The 21,939-nt window shown below is 38.6% G+C and overlaps 1 protein-coding gene across 1 annotated transcript; it reads left to right on the top strand.

Annotated features, from left to right (window-relative positions):
- Window positions 1-476: 476 nt before the first annotated feature.
- On the top strand, window positions 477-21,310 carry LOC145822962 (AAA-ATPase ASD, mitochondrial-like). Its single transcript, XM_082921592.1, has 4 exons — window positions 477-1,067; window positions 20,670-20,752; window positions 20,816-20,931; window positions 21,057-21,310. The coding sequence occupies exons 1-4, from the start codon at window positions 477-479 to the stop codon at window positions 21,308-21,310; spliced, it is 1,044 nt and encodes a 347-aa protein (XP_082777718.1).
- Window positions 21,311-21,939: the final 629 nt, after the last annotated feature.

The raw sequence follows: 21,939 nt of genomic DNA, 5'->3' as shown, positions 1-21,939 counted from the left end.
GACGGAGAAGAAGGAATGAGTGTGTGTTTTTGTGCTTATGATTCCAAATGAAAATCTGTGTGTATAGGCTTTGTTTTGTTTTGGGCGAGAAAGTGAAATTTCAATTTCTTTATTTATTTTTTTTTTTATGGCCATTGGATGTGCAATGGCTGATCTCAACCGTTACAAGGAAGAAATGAATGAGGAATTGTAAGGAGGGGATCCAGATTCCACCGGCGGACCCAAAAACCACGAGGCTTTATCCACCATCGAGACCTACCTCAGTGACCATTGCGCCTCTCAAGCCCCTCGCCTCAAGGCCAACGCTATTCGCGATATCCAAACTTCTGTCCTCTGTGTCGACGACAGTGTCAAGAGGTCTCTGACGACTTCGAAGGCATCAAGGTTTCTTGGAATCTCATCGTCGAGAGCGAAAAAAAGATTCCTTCCGCAGCGGCTCGAAGAAGAACAAGCACTATATGCTTACTTTTCGGAAAATGAACCGTGAAATCGTCGTCGGGAAATACTTGAGGCATGTTATGGAAAAGGGAAAAGCTGCGATGGCTAGAAATCGGCAGAGGAAACTATATTCCAATAGTTCTAGTGAGCATGGAACTTACTGGAACTATATCATGGAATTCGATCATCCGGCCTCGTTCGATATGATTGCCATGGAGGAGAGCACGAAGAAAGACATTATCGATGACCTGAGATCGTTTTCTGAATCGAGAGACTACTATCGGAGAATTGGAATGCCCTGGAAAAGCTGGTACCTTTTCCACGGACCTCCTGGAATCAGGAAGTCCACGATGATTGCAACGATGGCGAATGAATTGAATTACGATGTTTACGACCTCGAATTTACTGCGGTTACAAGCAACGCTAACCTGAAGAAGTTGTTGAACAGAACGCCCTCTATTCTTGTGATTAAAGACATTGATTGCTCGAGTGAAATTTCGAGTCTGAGGGAGAAGAAACAAAGCGATGACAAGGACAAGAAAAATGTCAAATTCGAGAATGTGACGCTCTCTGCGCTTCTGAATTGCGTCGATGGACTATTCTTGGCGAACGAGGGTGGGAGGGTGATGGTATTCATGACAAAATTTTTAAAAATATTTATTAAAAAGAAAGAAGCATGAAAAATAAAAATTTAATTTTTAAGAAATTTAATCTAAAAAATTCAAATTAAACACACGCAATACATTTTAGGAGAGTTTTTTTTAACGTAATTAAATTCCTAATAAACTAATTTACTGTAATATTGGCTCAAGATACTTTGAAGTTCAAAGCAAAAATTTTAAATGAAACTTCTTATTTTTTTTAATATTGTTATAATTATGTGTTTCAAGTTTATTTTCTTTATTTTTGAGATGCAAAATAACAAACAATTAAAATCTTATATTCAAATTTTGTTAACATATACTGTACACTTAATCGTCTGATTAATTCACTTAATTTTTCTTGTGTTAAGAATTATGCAATATAAAGACTCAAAATTACAGATTTTTCAATCATTGTTAAAATAAAAGATTAAAAGGGAGCACATTTAAATAGTGTTTTGTTCATTAAAATAAACGTAGAATTGAATATAATAATCATTCCTTAGTTTTTCTATAGAATAACCATTCACTTGCAATGGGGATTGATAATTTTATTGGTAATTTGATTTTCACAATATTTTTAGTGAACTAAACATGAGAATAGACATTTACTTTAATTCTAAAAAAAGAAATTGTTGGCTTTTTTGGTTTTCGAAGGGTAATAATGTAAATGTGAGCGTGCTAGTAAGAATCAATTAGTCCTTATAGAATGTTAATTGCCAACCAATTATTAAACGATTGTGTTATAGTTCTTTTAGCCTCAATGAAGAGGACATTTACTGGTGGCTTTGTTAGGAGAAATTTATTAACGTTCACAGATAAGAATAATCCAAAAACTGAATTTCATTAAGTAAATATGAACTTACAAATGAAATAACCCAGCCTTGAAAATGTTTACAGTAGCGACTACTTGAAACTACTCCTAGGAAGATGAAGTGCAGTACAAGAATTGAAGTGTTGAAAATGTAAAGAACTGGAAATATAAAAATTGGAAAGAAAATATATGAAGTAAATAAACTGGTATGTGGATCTGAGTCTGGGTCCTTACATTGTAGCCATGATTGGCTATTTATTGGCAAATATTTGTAGGAAAAAATTTCTAGCAATAACTACTCAATAACCACCTAAAACTACCCACTCTTCCATCTTCACTCTCACAATGCCACATATCCCTCCATGTCTTCATAATTTCTTTTAACCTCTAATTCATGCTACATGTTCTCCACTTTGTCCTCTGTGTTCTTCCACATTATGCCCTTTGATCCTCCACATTCTCCATCATTTTTTTCACATATGTTTAATGATTTATAACTTCTCATAACCTCCAAATGAGTAGGAGAATGCCACGTGTCCTGCAATTATATAAATAATAAAAATTACAGATTTATGGTGCCAACATTACCCCCCGCGGCCCTTAAAAATGATATTTGCTTGAATTTTTTGAAGGGCCGAACCAAGGACATGACTAATCTAAGCAACAAAATGATTCGAATAATATCAACAAAGTGCTTCGAATAAGCATGAAATTATGATTAGATGTAAGTTTCAATTCATTCATCTAATGGGGGTTCTGAGGAAGAGGAGATGCAGGGGAATCCATCCCGAAAGAAGAGGGGAACTAGGGGTTATTCACGCATTCAAGCCAGTCAGAAGAGCAAAGTTTCGCCCTTTTAGCCAAGAATGATGGATTGTATCCCTATGCTTCGTCAAGATGAGGAGTTCTTCGTACTATCTTCCCTGTGATCCATTTTTGCAAATGCTTGGTCCAAGGGTTCGAGGTTGGCGGATTTTTGGTCTAAAGGTTGGTAATCTGCGAAAGCTTCCATGACTTGAATGAATAGAGGTGATAGGTGTGGCTAATAAATGCATGAAAGAGAAGGTTTGCTTGGCCATGAGAGATGTATCAGCCTTTTCGAATGCTCAGATAGTGGGAGATGTTCAAAGCATAGACGAGAATTTAATCTATAACAAATGCAGCAATAATGGACGATGGTTGTATTTCTAAGAAGATGCAAAGCCCATGCACGTCCTAGGACGTGGGTAAAGTGCCTTGATTCCATTAATATCACCAAGTATTGGGCATATTAGTGCGGGGGGTAATGTTGGCTACATATTTTGTATCGGTCAATCACAGCTTAACACGTGGCAAGTTGAGGGCAATATGGGGAGTTAATTCAAGTCTCTAATCGAAATCAGACACGTGGCAGTTAGCATTGGTAATCATGGATCTGCGTAGCACTGGATCAGTAGAGAAATACAAGATAACGTGGCCTAACGGTTACTCATAAGTTTAAATTCAAAATCAGCAGAAAAGCCTAACTGCAAGAGTGGCGTAGTGGGATTGACTATGAGAGAGCATGTTCAGCAATCATGGGGGAATTGTTCGACGGTTGGAAGCCCACTTCGTTGGTTACCATGGGAAAGTATAAATAGCAGAGAAGACCCCAAAATGAAGGACCCAGACTCAGATCCACATACCAGTTTATTTACTTCATATATTTTCCTTGCAGTTTTTATATTTCCAGTTCTTTACATTTTTAGCACTTCAATTCCTGTACTGCATTTCATCTTCCTAGGAGTACTTCAGGTAGTCGCTTCTGTAAACCTTTTCAAGGCTAGGTCATTTCATTTGTAAGTTCATATTTACTTAATGAAATTCAGTTTTTAGATTATTCTTATCTGTGAACCTGTAGACATCCCCGAACGCCCCGGGAGGGAAATCCCCCGTTTTGTTCATTTGGGCTCACTACAGTTCAGGACTCAAATGTCACGGTCCTATATCTAATCTCGCAGAGTGCAATGCAAGACCGATGAATCATCAAAGAGTCCAAATCCGGCAAATCGTTTTTGAAAACAGATTTTTTTTAAAGAAGTGCCAAACATGGATTGCTTTGCCAGATACAGAGTCGCCACCTAAATATTTTATTTTGAGAAATTTAGGAAACCCTGACTCGTTTGCCTAAGGCCACGTGTCCGTCATCACCAAAGTTGTCTCGGCTCGGGAACTTAGGTACGATTGGGGAAGGTCACTTCGTGAGCACCCCCGCTCGCCCGATCAAAGATCAGCCTCTACTAACCATGATATCGATTTTTTGAAAACATTTTGTGCTCTTATTCCGGTTATTAGCCTAGATTTACTATGTGATGCGTACAGCATACAAGTATAGACTGGATCGCCTGAATTGGAACAACACATCTCATGTTTGTTTATTTTGAAAATGGTTTGATGGCGCTACCCGTAAGTAGGCTAAGACGTGGATTTGCCACCCTCAGGTGGGCTTAGAAAAGATGGTTTTGCCACTGGCTAGTGGGCTTAAAACTCACATTCAATGCATTATTCCAATTCAGATAATCCAACCTTCACCCACAAGCATTCAGGCAGATATATCACATAAGCACATAGCTTCATGGTAAGCGTGCTATCATGGCAGTCACTCACACACATGCAAGGATGCTAAAGCATAAACACTTACCGAGTACTCCAAGCCAAAATGGAAGCTATGTTAGAAATCCATGCATGATCCTAATTATGCTGAAATGCCTAACGCAACATATGCAGGAATGCAACTACAATAGGCTCGGCTATTCTAAAGATGGCATGTGAAATACTACAACTAACAAGTATTCAACTCAGAATTGAAATAAAATGCAGTTAGTATGATGCACCGAGCCCGGTGCATGCAGGACAGATGAATGAATGCAAACATGCGAGCATAAGTATGCTAATTGAAACATGCCCTAATCTAACCATCATAAGCTAATAAATAAAAGGGAGAAAGACGTGGGGTTGGAAGACATACATCACACACATGCACACTTATTACAAAATTGCCCTCTTCGGGGGGTCCGAATAAATAATACAGTCCGAATAAATAACTGCTACAACTAATTATTACACAACATTAACTAATTAACAAACTAGCTAAGTAAGCATGTAAACTACATTAATGTGACTGCCTCGGCTTTGTTTTGGGTGACGATGGATGCATGCATGCTCGAGTCGCCTCGTTGGGAAATTCCATCCCGATGCCTCATCTCGCCTTTGTTTGCAACTGATTTTAGAAATTTGCACAAGGCTCCAAGAGGCTGAAACTCCACCCTGGGAAGGCTACCGACCAGATATTGGCTTGGGAAACACCTGCCGACCACCCTTTGTGGTGGAAACCAAAAAAGGTGGTCAGCCTGCCAGAAAACCTGGTCGGCCGACCACTTTCTGCTTCTGGTTTCTGGGGCTTCTTTGCAACAAAGGCAAGAGAGAGAAAAGGCAATGTATTTTCAACAAATGTGTGCATGACCACTCTCCCCGTCCTTGCACAAGCTCAAGGGAATGTAATCCTTGATCCTCGTGCCACCAATCATGCATCTCAATGCATGATGGCCGAGGAGTCAAATTGCACAACTCAATATGAAATGAACGCACATATAAGCAAGTAAAGCCAACAACTCTATCATGGACAGTCAAGAGTGTCGGCGACTGAGAATCGAGGCACGTTTCGTCACTTGGAGTACGAAACGTCCCTCGTTTCCCGTGTTTGGACTAAACCCTACTCCAAACACAATGCAACAAATAAGGATGGCATGACATGCACAAATGCAACTAGCATGCAATCCTAATGCAATGCGACCTAATCATGCAAACATGCAAGAATGAGATGCAAACATGCTACTAGCATACACAATGCTATGAACCATATGGCATACACAATGCGACTAACAACCTAGCATACGCAATGCAAGGAAATGAGATGGCACACACAATGCCTAAAACAACATAACATGCACAACACATTGTAACATGGCATACATAATGCATGATGGACTTATACCAAAATGGAGAGGCCTCAGCCACGCCCAAATCGGTGGCCATATGATGAAAATGAGACAACCGAAATACGTGCAAATGTGCAGGAATGCAAAGGACCAATCCTAAGGCACACGTGCAACTCTGACTAAGCATGGCAGAGGATGAAATATGGCATAGAATGGCACATGATACAGCTCTGAAATGGCACAAAAGATGGTCCCGAAACATGCAAACATGTCACCCAATGCATGCTAGAAGGCCCGGGTACCGAAACTAGTGAAGCAGATTACACTAGAGGTACACAAAGCAATGCACATATGGCAAAACCAACCACAAACAGACCTTAGGCAGGTCTGAAACAGTGGGGAAATGGCCTAAAATGATGGTTCGGAATGCAAAGAAATAGAGCTCATTCAATGGTCGGTAAATGAGGCATACAAGCCCGACTCTCGAACACATTTAAAGAGTACAAAACATGGCAATATGGCATTCAAACAAGCTCTAAAATATGATGTATAATGGGCCCAAAACATGAACACACCTCAGTATATGCATGGAATGGCCCTCAAAACTCAAAGTTATGCATGGGTATTGAACTACAATCATGCAAAACAAACATCATTCAATTATGAGACCCAAAAATAGAGCTAGGGCAGTCCAAAATATGCACAATATCAGTTCAAGGCATGGCCAAAAGGTGCTAACATGAAGGGTCAACAAAGCATGCGAAGTAAGCTAATGAACCATGATTTACACTACACGTATATGAAGCACATGAGGGCTCACCAAATCAACCAAAAACAGAAGTATGTCATGCCAAAATATGCCCAAATAACCACTGAAACTCAGTCAACACATGCAAGAATGAAGTGCTCCTTTGAAAGGCCATGCAAGAGGTTATTCTACACATGTATGATGGACACAAAATGGAAAAACCACGTCTGGACAGAGGTTATGAGGGTCCTAAAACCCACCAAAAAGGCCCTGAAATTAGTCTACGATGCATGCAAGTGAAAGCCCCTTTGAAAGGCCTTGAATAGGATTGTTCTATACATGTATAATAGACATTCAAAATGGCCAAAAGGGCTCTAGATAGAGCTTATGCAGACCTTAAGTCTCACCAAATAGGGCCTGAAACATGGCTTCAAAACATGCAAAGTGGAGCTCCTTTGTAAGGCCAAAAGGGCCAACAAACAAGGCAAGGAGAGAGGGGGTCACCCCCTCTGATTTTGGCTCTCAAAATATGGATTTCAGTGGCTAGAAGGCCAAATAAAGCACAAAACCAAGACCTAGATGCAAGGCTCAAAATAAGATGCAAACAAGCATGCAAGGGGGTAGATGACCCCCAACAGAAAAATGACCTTAAACAATCTTCAAAAAAAGCTCAAAATAAGACTTTTTTCAGTTTATGTCAAGGCTCGAAAATACTTGCAAGTAAGGCCAAGATATGAAGTAAAATAAGCCTTAAAAGAGGGATGGAGCATACAAGGGGGTAGATGACCTCTAATAGAAAAATGTCCTTAAACAAACTTCAAGAGGGACTCAAAATAAGACTCTTTTCAGTTTATGTCAAAGCTCGAAAATGCTTTCAAGTATAGCTAAAAGATGGATCAAAATAATGCCCAAAAAAGGGAAAAATGGTTACCCTTGAAAACCAGCAGAAACCAGCAGCCTCTGGACCCAAAAACCCAACCTTGAACCTCTGAAAATACCCTCCAAGGACCTTAGGTTGATGATGGAAGTGTTAGGCTATGAGAGGTGGTGCAAAGGGGCCAAGAACCAAGCAATTTAGAGCTCAAAAGAGAGAGATATAAAGAGAGATATATTGTTTAGCCCTAGCAATTTTCTGAACCCTTTCAAATGAGGGATATGGTTTCTCTTATAGAACAAAAGGTCTAAAGCTTCTCAAAGAAGCTTCAAACCAAGGGCCAAGATCCTCCATACACGTGTATGGAGAATGCAGCAAATGCCTCCCAGCTGGCACAGCTGGAACACACTTACTGAGACAAACAGGATGGGAGCTGGCCGACCAGGTCAAGTGGTCGATGGGAGCTTGCCGACCAGGTCAAAGGGGTCAAGGTGGTCAGCCACCCCTTATGATGAAGCCCCAGAAGTTATGTTTCCAATGGCTCAAACCTTGCATTAAAATTCCATCTGTGCAAAAAGTTATGCCTGTTTTGGTGAAGCCGCGCAGATTCGGTCCAACCGAATTGATGCCCTACTTCAACCAACCATATCTCCCCCATCCGGACTTGACTTTAGGAGATTTTTGAGTGCAAAATGAATCCTTGGAAGTATTCTTTCCAACGGTGGTGGCCTCATAGCTTAAATCCAAGTGTATAGACAGATAAGCCTGATTTAGAAAGGACCGCTCGACTCTCTCTTAGCAATTCGTGCCCATCCTCTTCCTCAACTAGGTTTCTTCTCTCTTCTCCTCTTTTCTTCAACTCCAAACCCCTAAACAAGGTGTTTTGAAAGATTTTTCAAATATTTCATCTCTCTTTCATTTATTTCCACTCTGTCCTGACTCGGTTTACCGAAAAGCGCAACATTTAACAAAATGTGAGCCTCGAAACATTGTAAAAAACTTTAATTCAAAAATGTTTTGAAAGAGAGGATTTTAAGGTCTAAAAACCATTCAAAATAGCTTTGGTCCAAAATGGGGTATGAAGTTGAGATTTGACTCTCCCCTTACCGAAGAAACTGAACTTTTGCCCTGTACACCTTTCTCCACCAAATAAAACATCAGTAGTGCCCAATTCTTAAGGGCGGTCAAAAATGGGGTGTCTATAGTGAACGTTTATAAATTTATTCTAACAAAGCCACAAGTAAAAATCCTCTTCATTGAGGCTGAAAGAACTATAACACAATCGTCTGATAATTGGTTAGCAATTAACATTTTGTAAGGACTAATTGATCATTGCTGGCACACTTAAAATTACATTATTAACCTTTGAAGGGTAATAGTTCTCTCAGCCTTAATGAAGAGGACTTTTACTGGTGGCTTGTTTAGGAGAATTTAGTAAATAACAACAAGTGGGGAACAATTTCAGAATCTGAATTTTATTAAGTAAAATGAAAACTTACAATGATCTGACCCAATCTCGTAGAGGTTTACAGCAACAAGCTATCTGAAACTACTCCTAGGAAATGAAGTGTAGTATAGGAATTGAAATGCTGGAAATGTGAAGAACTGGAAATATAAAAGCTGGAAAGAAAATATATGAAGTAAATAAACTGGTATTTTACAAAAGTTGGTTTGATGAACAATAACTTTGGTGTCTTCGGAGAATTAATAATTGGTTTGAAGCATAAAATTAATATTTTCATTAATTATGTGTGAATCAGAACATGATTCACCGTAGGAAACTGTTACACATGATAAATAACCAGCTTCGAAGGTGGTATAGAGGACCAAAATCATTCTTCGAAGGTCAAAAGTGCCGACAAATGACGAATTACATCCTTGGAAATACTCGGCAAAGCTTTGAAGGTTCACAACCACCACTATTTTTTCTTTGAAGTTGTTGTTGATGCAAAATGGAGTGCTTCAAAGCTTACAAAATTATGGCAAAAGGGTTTTCGAAGCAACTTTTGGCCAACATTGAAGGTTCACAACCACCAATATTGTTTCTTCGAAGTTGTTGTTGATGCAAGATGGAGTGCTTCGAAACTTAAAAAATTATGGCAAAAGGACTTTCGAAGCAACTTTTGGCCAACATTCTGGTTATTCAAATTTTGTATGTTCTGGTTCACACATAATTAATGAAAATATTAATTTTATGCTTCGAACCAATTATTAATTCTCTAAAGACACCAAAACCGTTGTTCATCAAACCAACTTTTGTAGAATACTAGTTACATTTTCTTATAACAAATGGCTATAAAAATGTTTATCAGTAAAGCCACTAATTATCATTCTAAAATAGGTATTATTTGACAATTAATTACTTGCCATTTTACATATATTTGAAGGGAGGTACACATTTCGAAAGCCTTCTCGTTCCATGTTACATGTTGAATGTGTTTATTGATGCAAAACCACCATTCGAAAGTCACATATGTTACTAAAGGATCTAAGTCGTCCTTCAAGAGTGCTCATGACATCCTTTCAAACCAAATCCAAAGAGTTGGATTAACAACCCTCACATGTTCTTAATAACATGCTTTGAAGTGTCTTGGGACATACTTCGAATGTAATCACAAAACCAAATGGTGATGATTTTATGGATCAACTAATAACCATATTTTTGGCCCAATATATTGCAATAACGAAATATTATTTGTTAGCCATTCCATCAAAGTCAACGTTTGATGTGATCCACAAATCCAAAATGGATTTTGAAGAACAAAAATCATGGTATAGTGTGACCATGAAAATTCATACTTTTTGACACTTTGAAAAATGTCAAAAATTTTGAATTCATGAAAAGTGGCTTGTTCATTCTTCTTGACCATGTTTGGTTTTAAAAAATAACTTTCTCTGAATTGATTTTCATAATTAGTTGGCAAAGTGGGCTGTTTTTCCATGTTAGCCATTAATGGCTTATGAAAATCTCCTATAGGTATGTTATTTTCATGACTTGACTCTTTAAAAATTGGTTTTTGAACCCCCCGAGCCATGCATGGAACATCACTCGTAGCCAAATTTGGTTCAAGAACATGCTCTTTTGTTATGTTAATTTCATAATTTGGCTATTTAAAAACGGTCCCTTGAACCCCCCGTAGACTCGACTTTCTTCGCACGCCCCTCTTTCGGAGAAGGCATGAATTGGTCTTACTACAGTTTAGACTCCTGTCACGGTTCTGAATCTAATCTCACAAAGTGCAATGTGAGTCTAATAAACACCAAAGAGTCCAATCCGGCAAATCATTTTTGGAAAATCAAATTTTGAATCAAATAATGCCAAAACTGGACTACTTTGCCAGATTACAGAGTCGCCACCTAAATATTTTATTTTAAGAAATTTAGGAAACCCTGACTCTTGCCAAAGGCCACGTGTTTGTCATCACCAAAGTTGTCTCGGCTCGGGACTTGGGTACGAGAGAGGAAGGTCTTGAAATGAGCACCACCGCTCGCCCGATCAAAGGATCGGCCTCTACTAAGCATGATAAGTTGTTTTATAAACCATGTGTTCTTATTTTGATTATTTAGCTAACTTTACTATGTGATGCGCACAGCATACAAGTATAGACTAAATCGCAAGAATTGGAACAAAACAACTCATGTTTGTTTTCGAAAATGATTTGAAAGTGCCACTTGTAAGTGGGCTAAAGTGCAGATTTTGCCACCCTCAAGTGGGCTTAAAACGTGATGATTTGCCACTTAGCAAAGTGGGCTTAGCAAAGTGGGCTTAAAACTCACATTTATCGAATTGTTTCAATTCAAGTAATAAAGCCTTTATCCACAAGCATTCATGCAGTTCAGCATTTAAGCAAATAGCCTCATGGCAAGCATACTATCATGGCAACACTCACACTCATGCAAGTATGTTAAAGCGTAAAACTTACAGTGTACTCCAAGCCAAAACAAAAGCTAGTTAGAAATATGCATGATCCTAACTATGCAAGATGCCTAATGCAACACATGCAATAATGCAACTAAATAAGCTCAGCTATCTAAGAAGGCATATGAATGCAACAGTTGATAACATGCTTTGAAACACGTATTCAAATAAGTGTACTGAAATTGCAATGCAGTTTGAATGACGCGCCGAGCCTGGTGCATGCAAGACAAATGAATGATGCAACATGCAAGCATAAGGTATGCTAATTGAAATATGCCCTAATCTAACCACCGAAAGCGGGTAAATAAAAGGGAGAAAGACGTGGGGTTGGAAAACATGCCCGCACACACACACACACACTTATTACAAGATTGCCCTTGCAAAGGAGGGTCCGAATAAATAAGCTAACTAACTGCGCTAATTAAGCTAATTATTACAAACCAACTAATTAACTATTCTAGCTAATTAATTACAACACAGTTGAAATTGAATAACTAGCTACACTAAGCTAATTAATTACAAACCGAATTAATTAATTAAGCACTTAACTAATTAATTACAAAACAACTAAGCTACTGAACTAATTAGCTAAGCAATTCAAATGAATGGCCTTGGGAAACGAGGGAGATATGCATGCTCGATTGTGTCCGCTCGAAAATCTACCACCTTGCCTCTAGATGCCGCTGTTTGCACATCTTTGGACCTTTGAAAATTGTGCCAACCTCCAGATTGCCTTTGTTCTATCTCAAGAACACACTGATGGTTGATTGGCTAGAAATGGTGGCCACCGGCCACTACTGATGGTCGGTCGGCTGCTTTGGTGGCTGGTCGGCTAGTACTGTTGGCCGGTCAGCCACTGCTTCCCTGAACTTCCTCCTTTTGCTGCAACAGAGAGCAAACAGAGGCATGACAGTGTATTTGTCAAGGAATGTGTGCACTGTCACTCTCCTTATCATGTCTCAAGCTCAAAGGAGTGTGGCACTTGGCTCTCAAGCCACCAACCAAGCATTTTCAATGCATGGTGGCCAAGAACCAAGCTTGTACAATATTAATGAATGCACAAATAGACTCGAAGAACCTCCACCCTATCATGCATGATCAAGGGGGATGGCGACCAAGAAATGTGACACGTTTCATCACTTGGAGTATGAAACGTCTCACATTTCTTGTGTTTGGATTAACGTCTGATCCAAACACATGCAATGCAAACAATATGCTTATCTTAGTCATGTTTTACTTAGCTCATTTTTGTTTACATATTTTAGCTTACCAATTAATCCCTTAATCCGTTAAGTCCAATGTGAAAGTCCTCTATGAGAGGGTCAACCAAAAATATGGTTTAGGACATGAAAGGGATCATGCCTTTGACTAGGATGAACCCTTAAAAGAGGGTTAAAGTCATTTGAGCACAAACCCTACCTCATGCTTAAACACACAACCTTAAGGCCAAACAACCCTCAAAACAAGTTGAAAAATGAAGAAATGGGGGAGGTTGCAGATGCTTTTAGTGCTGAAATGACATGAGAAATAAGGCTAAAACATGCAGGTACGCATGCACAACATGTTAAAGGCCAATAGCATCAAAGCTAGTGAAGTGTATTACACTAGAACCATGCGATATCAAACTCAAATGGCCAAACCAACTCTGGACGAACCTCAAACATGCCAAAACAGTGGCCAAAATGTACTGAGATGGTAGCATGAAAAGCAAGAAAATCATGTTCATGTATTGGCTCATACACAAGGCACAAAGCACACCTCTCAAAAGCATTGAAAGAGTGGAATATGTGAGAGTGTGACAATGATATATGCTCTGAAATTATGCTAAATGATGTTATGGCATGCAAACAACCTAAGCAAAGCATGTTAAAGACCTTGAAACTTAAAGCTAGTCAAGGCCATTTACACTACAACCATACATAGCAAGTCTCATGTGACCAAGACCACTCAAAACAAAGTTAAAGGATGCTAAATTAGTGGCAAAAACATGCTAAGACCAAGTCACAAAAGAGTAGAAAGATAGTCTAACTCATTAGGCATGTTAAGCTAGTAAGCAAGATTACACTACAAGTGTAAGATGCAAGAAACAAGTGACCAAACCAGCCAAAAACAGAGTTAAAGTAGGTCCAAAAAATCACAAAAATATGCTGAGTTCAAGCCATGAGATGGTAGAAAAATATGCTCAACTAGTAGGCCATCAACATATGCAAACAAGACATGAGGAATGGGGACCACCCCCTCCTATTTGGGACTTCAAAACCAAGTTTTTGTCACTGAAAATCCCTTGGATTTTAGTGGTTAAAAGGCCAAAAAGAGGTTGTTTAAAAAGCTTTGAAAGATAGCACAATTCTTAGCAAATAAGCAACAAAGTAGGGTGGACCACTCCTAACTCCAAAAAGGCCTTAAACCACTATTTTTAAACCTTAAAAACAGAGGTTTTTGCAGTTGAAAGCTTGGCCAAAAAACAACATGCAAAGGTGGCCAAACAAGTGAATGAAACAAAGCTTGAAAAGGGGTAAGACCTTACCCTTGAAGAACAACAGCAAATAACAACTATTCTGAGCCAAAATCAAGTTTAAGACCTCAAACCAAGCTTCAAGGGACCTCAGCTCTAAGGTGAAGGTGTTTGGCTAAGGGTCTCTTTGCAAAAGTGTAGAGAATTCTAAGCTTAAGGCACAAAACAAGAGAAGAGAGAGAATTCTAGAGGGAAAGGCTTGTAAAGAGAAAGGACTTTTAGAGAGAGAGGCTCCCAAAATTTGCTAACCTTTCAAAATGTTCTAACCCTTCAAACCATAGAGAATGGCCTCTATATATAGAAAAAAGAGAGCATTTGGTCGAAATATCTGAATATAGAGACAGCTGGAGCATTTGGAAAACAGTTGGAGCAAAATATCTGCAAATTCTGAGCTTTCTGGACATTTCTAGCCGACCGGCCATCTTGGTGGCCGACCAGCTACTAATGTTGGCTGATAAGAATCACTTTTGGCCGAGCTATGGCCGGCAAGCTCCATTTGTTGCCGCACACGCCCCCAGAGGCCGACGACAAAAACTAGTCCCAGGTCCCGACTTCAACCAGGCATAACTCCTTCATCTGGACCCATTTTCAGGTCATTCTTGAGCCTAAACTGTAGCCCCAGAAGTCTTCTTTCCAATGGTCTCATCCTCACACCAAAATTCAAAGTGCGCTAAGAGATATGCCTCTTTTAGTAAAGACAGCTCAATTTTGGTCCTCCCGGATTGATGCCCAACTTCTACCAACCATATCTCTTCCATCCAAACTCGGCTTTAGGAGATTCTTAAGTGAACAATGAAGCCCCAGAAGTCTTCTTTCCAACGGTGGTAGCCTCATAGATGAAAACCATGTATACAAAAGGATAGGTTGATTTGGCGAGGGCTGCTCGACTCTCTCTTAACGGTTCATGCCCATCTTGTTTCCCAACTTGGTTTCTTCCCTCTCCTTTAATTTTCTTCAACTCCAAACCTCTAAATAAGATGTTTTGAAAGATTTTTCAAAGATTTCACCTCTCTTTTATTCATTTTCACTTTGTTCTCACTCGGTTTACCGAAAAGTGCAACTTTTAACAAAATGCGAGCTTCGGAATATTGTAGAAACTTTTTCCAAAATATTTTGGAAGAGAGGGTTTTTAAGGTCTAAAAGTATTTTTAGTCCAAAAGTGGCGTGTGAGGTTAGAATTTGACTCTCTCCTTGCCATAGAAATTGAACCTTTGCACTGCACACCTTTCATCACCAAGTAAATTACCGGTGGTGCCCAAGTCTTAAGGGTGGTCAAAAATGGGGTGTCTACACCCCCCGAGCCATTGATAAAATCAACTCTTTGCTTTTTCTATTTTCAACCATGGAAATATTCTAAAAAAATTCACTAATTCCGACCATCAAAGCCTCAGTTAAAGACTTGGTAGTGAGAGTTGACAACTCATCATTCCATTGGCGAATTTCCATATCAAGTTGATGAATTTGTCCAATTAAATGATGTATTTTTTCTTCCACCAAATAATATTGTAAAGCATGAAAGTTTATTTCATCAAGAAAATGGATCTCTTCTTGAAGATTCAAAATTTTGCTTTCACGCTAATATATTTCATTTTGACAAATTTGAATAGCAAATTCAAGGTGCTCATTTTCTCCTTGTCATCAATGTCTACCCATTATTCGAGTCTCACTGGGCGTGCCAAAAATATATGTTGGCTTTTTTGGCTTTCGAAGGGTAATAATGTAAATGTGAGCGTGCCAGTAAGGATCAATCAGGTTATAGCAGTGACTACTTGAAACTACTCCTAGGAAGATGAAGTGCAGTACATGAATTGAAGTGTTGAAAATGTAAGGAACTGGAAATATAAAAACTGAAAAAAAAAATATGAAGTGAATTAACTGATATGTGGATCTGAGTCTGGGTTCTTACAATGTAGCCATGATTGGCTATTTATAGGCAAATATTTGTAGGAAAAAACTTCCTGCAATAATTATCCAATAGCCACCTAAAACTGCCCACTCTTCCATCTTCATTCTCATAATGCCACATATCCCTAAATGTCTTCATAACTTCCTTTAACCTCCAATTCATGCTCCATGTTCTCCACTTTGTCCTCCATGTTCTTCCATATTATGCCCCATGATCCTCCACATTCTCCATCATTTTTTTCACATATGTTTAATGATTCCTAACTTTCATAACCTCCAAATGAGTTAGAGAATGCCACGTGTGCATTTTAATTTCTGTACAACACTTCATTTTCTAGGAGTAGTTTTTCAATAGTCTGTTCCTATGAACCTCGTCGAGGCTGAGTCATTGTAAGTTTTCATTTGCTTAATGAAATTCAATTTCTAAATTATATTTACTTGTTATTTTTCACAACTTTCTCCTAAACAAGCCAGCAGTAAAAGTCCTCTTCATTGAGGCTAAAAGAACTATAACACAATCGTTAGATAATTAGTTGACAATTCATATTCTGTAAGGATTAATTGATCCTTGCTGGCACGGTTAAATTTAAATAATTACCCTTCAACAGCCAAAAAAGTAAACATATATTTTTGGCACGCCCAATGGGACTTGAATAATGGCTAGATATAGACGACAAGGAGAAAATGAGCGCCTTGAATTTGATATTCAAATTTGTCAAAATGAAATATATTGGCGTGAAAGAAAAATTTTGGATCTTCAAGAAAATATCCATTTTCTTGGTGAAAGAAACTTTCATCCTTTACAATATTATTTGGTGGAAGAAAAAAGACACCATTTAATTGGAGAAATTCATCAACTTGATATGGAAATTCGCCAATGGAATGATGAGTTGTCAACTCTCACTACCAAGTCTTTAACTGAGGCTTTGATGACCAGAATTAGTGAATTTTTTCAGAATATTTCCATGGTTGAAAATAGCAAAAGCAGATTGTTGATTTCATCAATGGCTCGGGGGGTTCAAGGGACCATTTTTAAATAGCCAAATTATGAAATTAACATAACAAAAGAGCATGTTCTTGAGCCAAATTTGGCTAAAAGTGATGTTCCATGCATGGCTCGAGGGGTCCAAAAACCAATTTTTAGAGAGTCAAGTCATGAAAATAACATACTTATGGGAGATTTTCATAAGCCATTATTGGCTAACATGAAAAAATAGCCCACTTTGCCAAATAATTATGAAAATCAATTAAGAGAAAGTCATTTTTTTAAACCAAACATGGTCAAGTAGAATGAACAAGCCACTATTCATGAATTCAAAATTTTTGACATTTTTTAAAGTGTCAAAAAGTATGAATTTTTATGGTCACACTATACCATGATTTTTGTTCTTCAAAATCCATTTTGGATTTGTGGATCACATCAAACGTTGACTTTGATGGAATGGCTAACAAATAATATTTCATTATTGCAATATATTGGGCCAAAAATATGGTTATTAGTTGATCCATAAAATCATCACCATTTGGTTTTGTGGTTACTTTCGAAGCATGTCCCAAGACACTTCAAAGCATGTTATTAAGAACATGTGAGGATTGTTAATCCAACTCCTTGGATTTGGTTTGAAGGGATGTCGTGAGCACTCTTGAAGGACGACTTAGATCCTTTAGTAACATATGTGACTTTCGAAGGGTGGTTTTGTCATCAATAAACACATTCAACATGTAACATGGAACGAGAAGGCTTTCGAAATGTGTACCTCCCTTCAAATATATGTAAAATGGCAAATAATTAATTGTCAAATAATACCTATTTTAGCATGATAATTAGTGGCTTTACTGATAAACATTTTTATAGCCATTTGTTATAAGAAAATGTAACTAGTATTCTACAAAAGTTTGTTTGATGAACAATGATTTTGGTCTTTTCAGAGAATTAATAATTGGTTCGAAGCATAAAATTAATATTTTCATTAATTATGTGTGAACCAGAACTTACAAAATTTGAATAACCACAATGTTAGCCAAAAGTTACTTCGAAAGCCCTTTTGCCATAATTGCCAAACATATATGTTGGCTTTTTGGCTTTCGAAGGTTAATAATATAATTTTAAGCGTGCCTGCAATGATCAATTAGTCCTTACAGAATGTTAATTGCCAACCAATTATCAGACGATTCTGTTATAGTTCTCTCAGCCTCAATGAAGAGGACTTTTACTAGTGACTTGTTTAGGAGAATTTAGTAAATAACAAGTGGGGAACAACTTTAGAACCTGAATTTCATTATGTAAATTGAAAACTTACAATGATCTGACTCAGCCTTGTAGAGGTTTACAACTACAAGTTATCTGAAACTACTCCTAGAAAATGAAGTATAATACAGGAATTGAAATGTTGGAAATGTAAAGAACTTAAAATGTAAAAACTAGAAAGAAAATATATGAAGTAAATAAACTGATATTTGGATATGAGTCTGGGTCCTTATAATGTAGCCATGATTGGCTATTTATAGGCAAATATTTGTAGGAAAAAACTTCCAGCAATAACTACCTAATAACCACCTAAAACTACTCACTCTTCCATCTTTATTCCCACAATGCCATACATTCCTCCATGTCTTCATAACTTCCTTTAACCTCCAATTCTTGCTCCATGTTCTCCACTTTGTCTTCATTGTTCTTCCACATTATGCCCCATGATCCTCTACATTCTCTATCATTTTTTTCACATATGTTTAATGATTCATAACTTCTTATAACCTCCAAATGAGTAAGAGAATGCCACGTGTCCTACAATTATATAAATAATAAAAATTACAGATTTATGGTGCCAACAACAAATGAAATGACCCAGCCTTGAAAAGGTTTACAGCAGCAACTACTTGAAACTACTCCTAGGAAGATGAAGTGCAGTACCGGAATTGAAGTGTTGAAAATATAAAGAACTAGAAATATAAAATCTGGAAAGAAAATATATGAAGTAAATAAACTGGTATGTGAATCTGAGTCTTGGTCCTTCATTCTGGGGCTTTTCCTGCTATTTATACTTTCCCATAGTAACTGTCGAAGTGGACTTCCAACCGTCGAACAGTTCCCCCGTGATTGCTGAACATGTTCTCTCACAGTCAGGCCCACTACACCATTCTTGCAGTTAGACTTCCCTTTTGATTTTGAATTTAAATTTATGAGTAACCGTTAGGCCACGTCATCTTGTGCTGATCCAGTGTTACGGAGACCCATGATTACCAATGGTAACTGCCACGTGTCTGATTTTGATTGGAGACTTGAATTAACTCCTCATATTGCCCTAATCTTGTCACGTGTTAAGCTGTGATTGGCCTATACAAAATATGTTGGCACGCCTAGTGGGACTCATTGAAATGGCTAGACGTAGGAGACAAAAATAAAATGAACGCCTGGAATAAGGTGTCGAGGGAGATATAGAAGTATCTAACCCAATGGATAATGGAATACCACGTCTTTTGGATGCACCAATTTTATCAGAACCTATGGTCGAACAGACCAGCACTTCAGAACATGCACCACATGTTCAAAATTACGAGAGGCCATACTAATGGGTAGACTACTAATCAAAATTACGAGAGGCCATCACCTGTGCCTCAGTCATGGTATGAGCCTCTTTCGAGGCCTCTGCTCAACCAAAATATACTATTATCCAACAGTGAAGCCATACAAATTGGTGGATCTGGGCCAGCACAAGACAATGGTATGAGAGTATTTCCAAATCCCATGTTCGAAAACATACCTGGCACGAAGACGTTCACTAATCCTCTGTTTGAGTTTACACCTAGGGGGTTGGAAAGACTTCTTGCAGTTAGAAGAGAGACAACACCTGGTCCTCCTTCTACAGCACCTTTCACAGGTGCTTTTGTAGGACAGGCTTAGAGGGGTCGACCATACCCTCAACAGCAACCAGTACCACAGGGACAACCAATCCCAAATATACTTCCCTATGGGCCAAGAGGACCTCAAGCATATGGGATTCCACCAAACCCTGTGTTTGTTCCTCCAGTAGTAGTCCAACAAGTACAGAATATGGTTCTTAGGGACCAAATTGCTGATATAATTAGAGAAATGTGTGGATCTATGGCTCGAGGGGTCCAGACTCCAGTGTACCGAAAGCCTTACCCTGAGTGGGTAGATAAGGTGCATGAATACGCGAGGGGGTTTCGGATACCAGACTTTGCCCTCTTTTATGGAAATAGAAACCAGTAAACGGTAGAACACATTGTCAGATTCACAGGCCAATGTAGTGAATTTACTAATAATGACTACATGAAATTGAGACTCTTTCCAAATTTCTTAACTGGGACAGCCTTTGTATGGTATACCAACCTTACACCTAGCTTTATCCAAACTTGGCAACAGATGGAGGAGGCATATCATGCCCAATTCTTCCAAATAGAGCCTAAAGTTTATATGGAAAATTTGGCAAAATTGAGCCAAAGGCCTAAGGAAAAGGCTGCTCAATTCATTGCCAGATTCAAAAGAGCATGAAACAAGTGGAGGGTCATCTTACCAGAGCCTGAGTTTGTGAGATTAGCTCAAAATGGTTTGGAGTTCAGGCTTCGAAAGAGGTTTGATTCAACTAAATTTCGAGACTTGGTGGAATTAACCTATAAGGTATCTAGATATAAGAATTTATTTGAAGAAGAATAAGATCGAAATAATTCATCATATAAGACCTATTATAGGGACCCTAACTTCGAAATTAATGCAGCAGAGATCATACGGAAAGATCCCATGACATGTAAAGCATTGATTCAAAAGGATACAACTATTGACCAACAGTTTAAAAAGAAAGACCTGCATAGGAAGTATTAGTTTGATGTAACAAAAGCAGATGGCAAATTTGATTGCAACACATTTTTTAAAGTTACCTAAGGGAGTTAAAATACCAACTTCTGAAGAGTTTAAAGGAAAATGGTACTGTAAATGGCACAATTCTTGGTCCCATTCAACTAAAAATTATATGGTTTTTCGAGACAGGATCCAAGAACAAATCAGGAAAGGAAGGTTGAAATTCCCAACCAAGGCTGACAAGCCTATGGGTATTGACACTGATCCATTCCCAAAAATTGGAGAAGCAATGGCAATGTTGGCATGTTAGATTTTTAGAATCTTTCTCTGAAGGAATTGGAAGCGGTTAATGTGCAAATGCATGTTGCCAGCCAGACTGCCTTCCAGAAGGATACCAGAAGTTTGCCAGCAAGTAGATAAAGCTTTGCAGCCCAAAAGGATGACTCTAGTGAGGAAGCGCTGGATGATGACTCTCTGGAGGCAGCTGTCATGCAAAGGATGTGTCCCAGATGTAGGTTACGCTACAAATGGTTGAGAAGGCTCCCAATTGATGGGAAACAGCATTACAAGGATATGCAGAGACGTCCTAAGCTAGCCAATAACTACAACAGAAGGCTATATCCAACTGGCCCAACTGGTCCGAAACAACAGCCATTTTTGGCTGGACCACCAGCCGCTATGTAATCTAGGGGGTAAGAGGCCTCTGCATGAGTTCAGACCACCTAACTACTACAGGATGGAAGGCAATTATCCTGAGAGGAGGCCTGAAGTATGCACAAGTTACGGAATCAGAGCCAAAGATTGGTCTCTAAGATCAGCCTCGAACAAGATGGAAGGTAACCACCCTGACAGAAGGCCTGAATTAGGCTCAAGACAGGGGATCAGGACCAAGCAATGGCCTCCACAGTCAGCTTCGAAGGCAGAAAGGGCTAGTTCAGCAACTGAACTAGTAAGTTCATGGGTACCTGGGGTTCCAAATTGGTTTGTCATGTAGAACAAGTCTAAGGAAATGCCTGCCCAGAAAAGTGTTTTGGAGACAAGAGCAAAATGATCAAACCTCCCTTGGTGGCTCTAAATAATTGGGTACTACTTAAACACCCAAATACAAAGGAACCAGATATGGTTCCAGTAATCTCCAGATCTTAGAAGAGAAAGATCCAGAGAAAGTACACTCAGTATCAAAGGGATATGAAGAAAAATGGAGAGAGTTCTTCATTGGCCCAGTCAAAAGACCAAGCAGAGGAAAAAAAAGTCCAAAATTGGCCCCTCAGATCAAGAGAAGTGCCAACAGAGAGAAATTGGCCAAGGTTCAT

This window comes from Camellia sinensis, chromosome 1 (assembly GCF_055761805.1).
Source record: "Camellia sinensis isolate YWXY chromosome 1, ASM5576180v1, whole genome shotgun sequence".
NCBI classification, from domain to species: domain Eukaryota; kingdom Viridiplantae; phylum Streptophyta; class Magnoliopsida; order Ericales; family Theaceae; genus Camellia; species Camellia sinensis.
The sequence above is the reverse complement of the archived record's forward strand: the minus strand, read 5'-3'. Positions and strand labels throughout refer to the sequence as shown.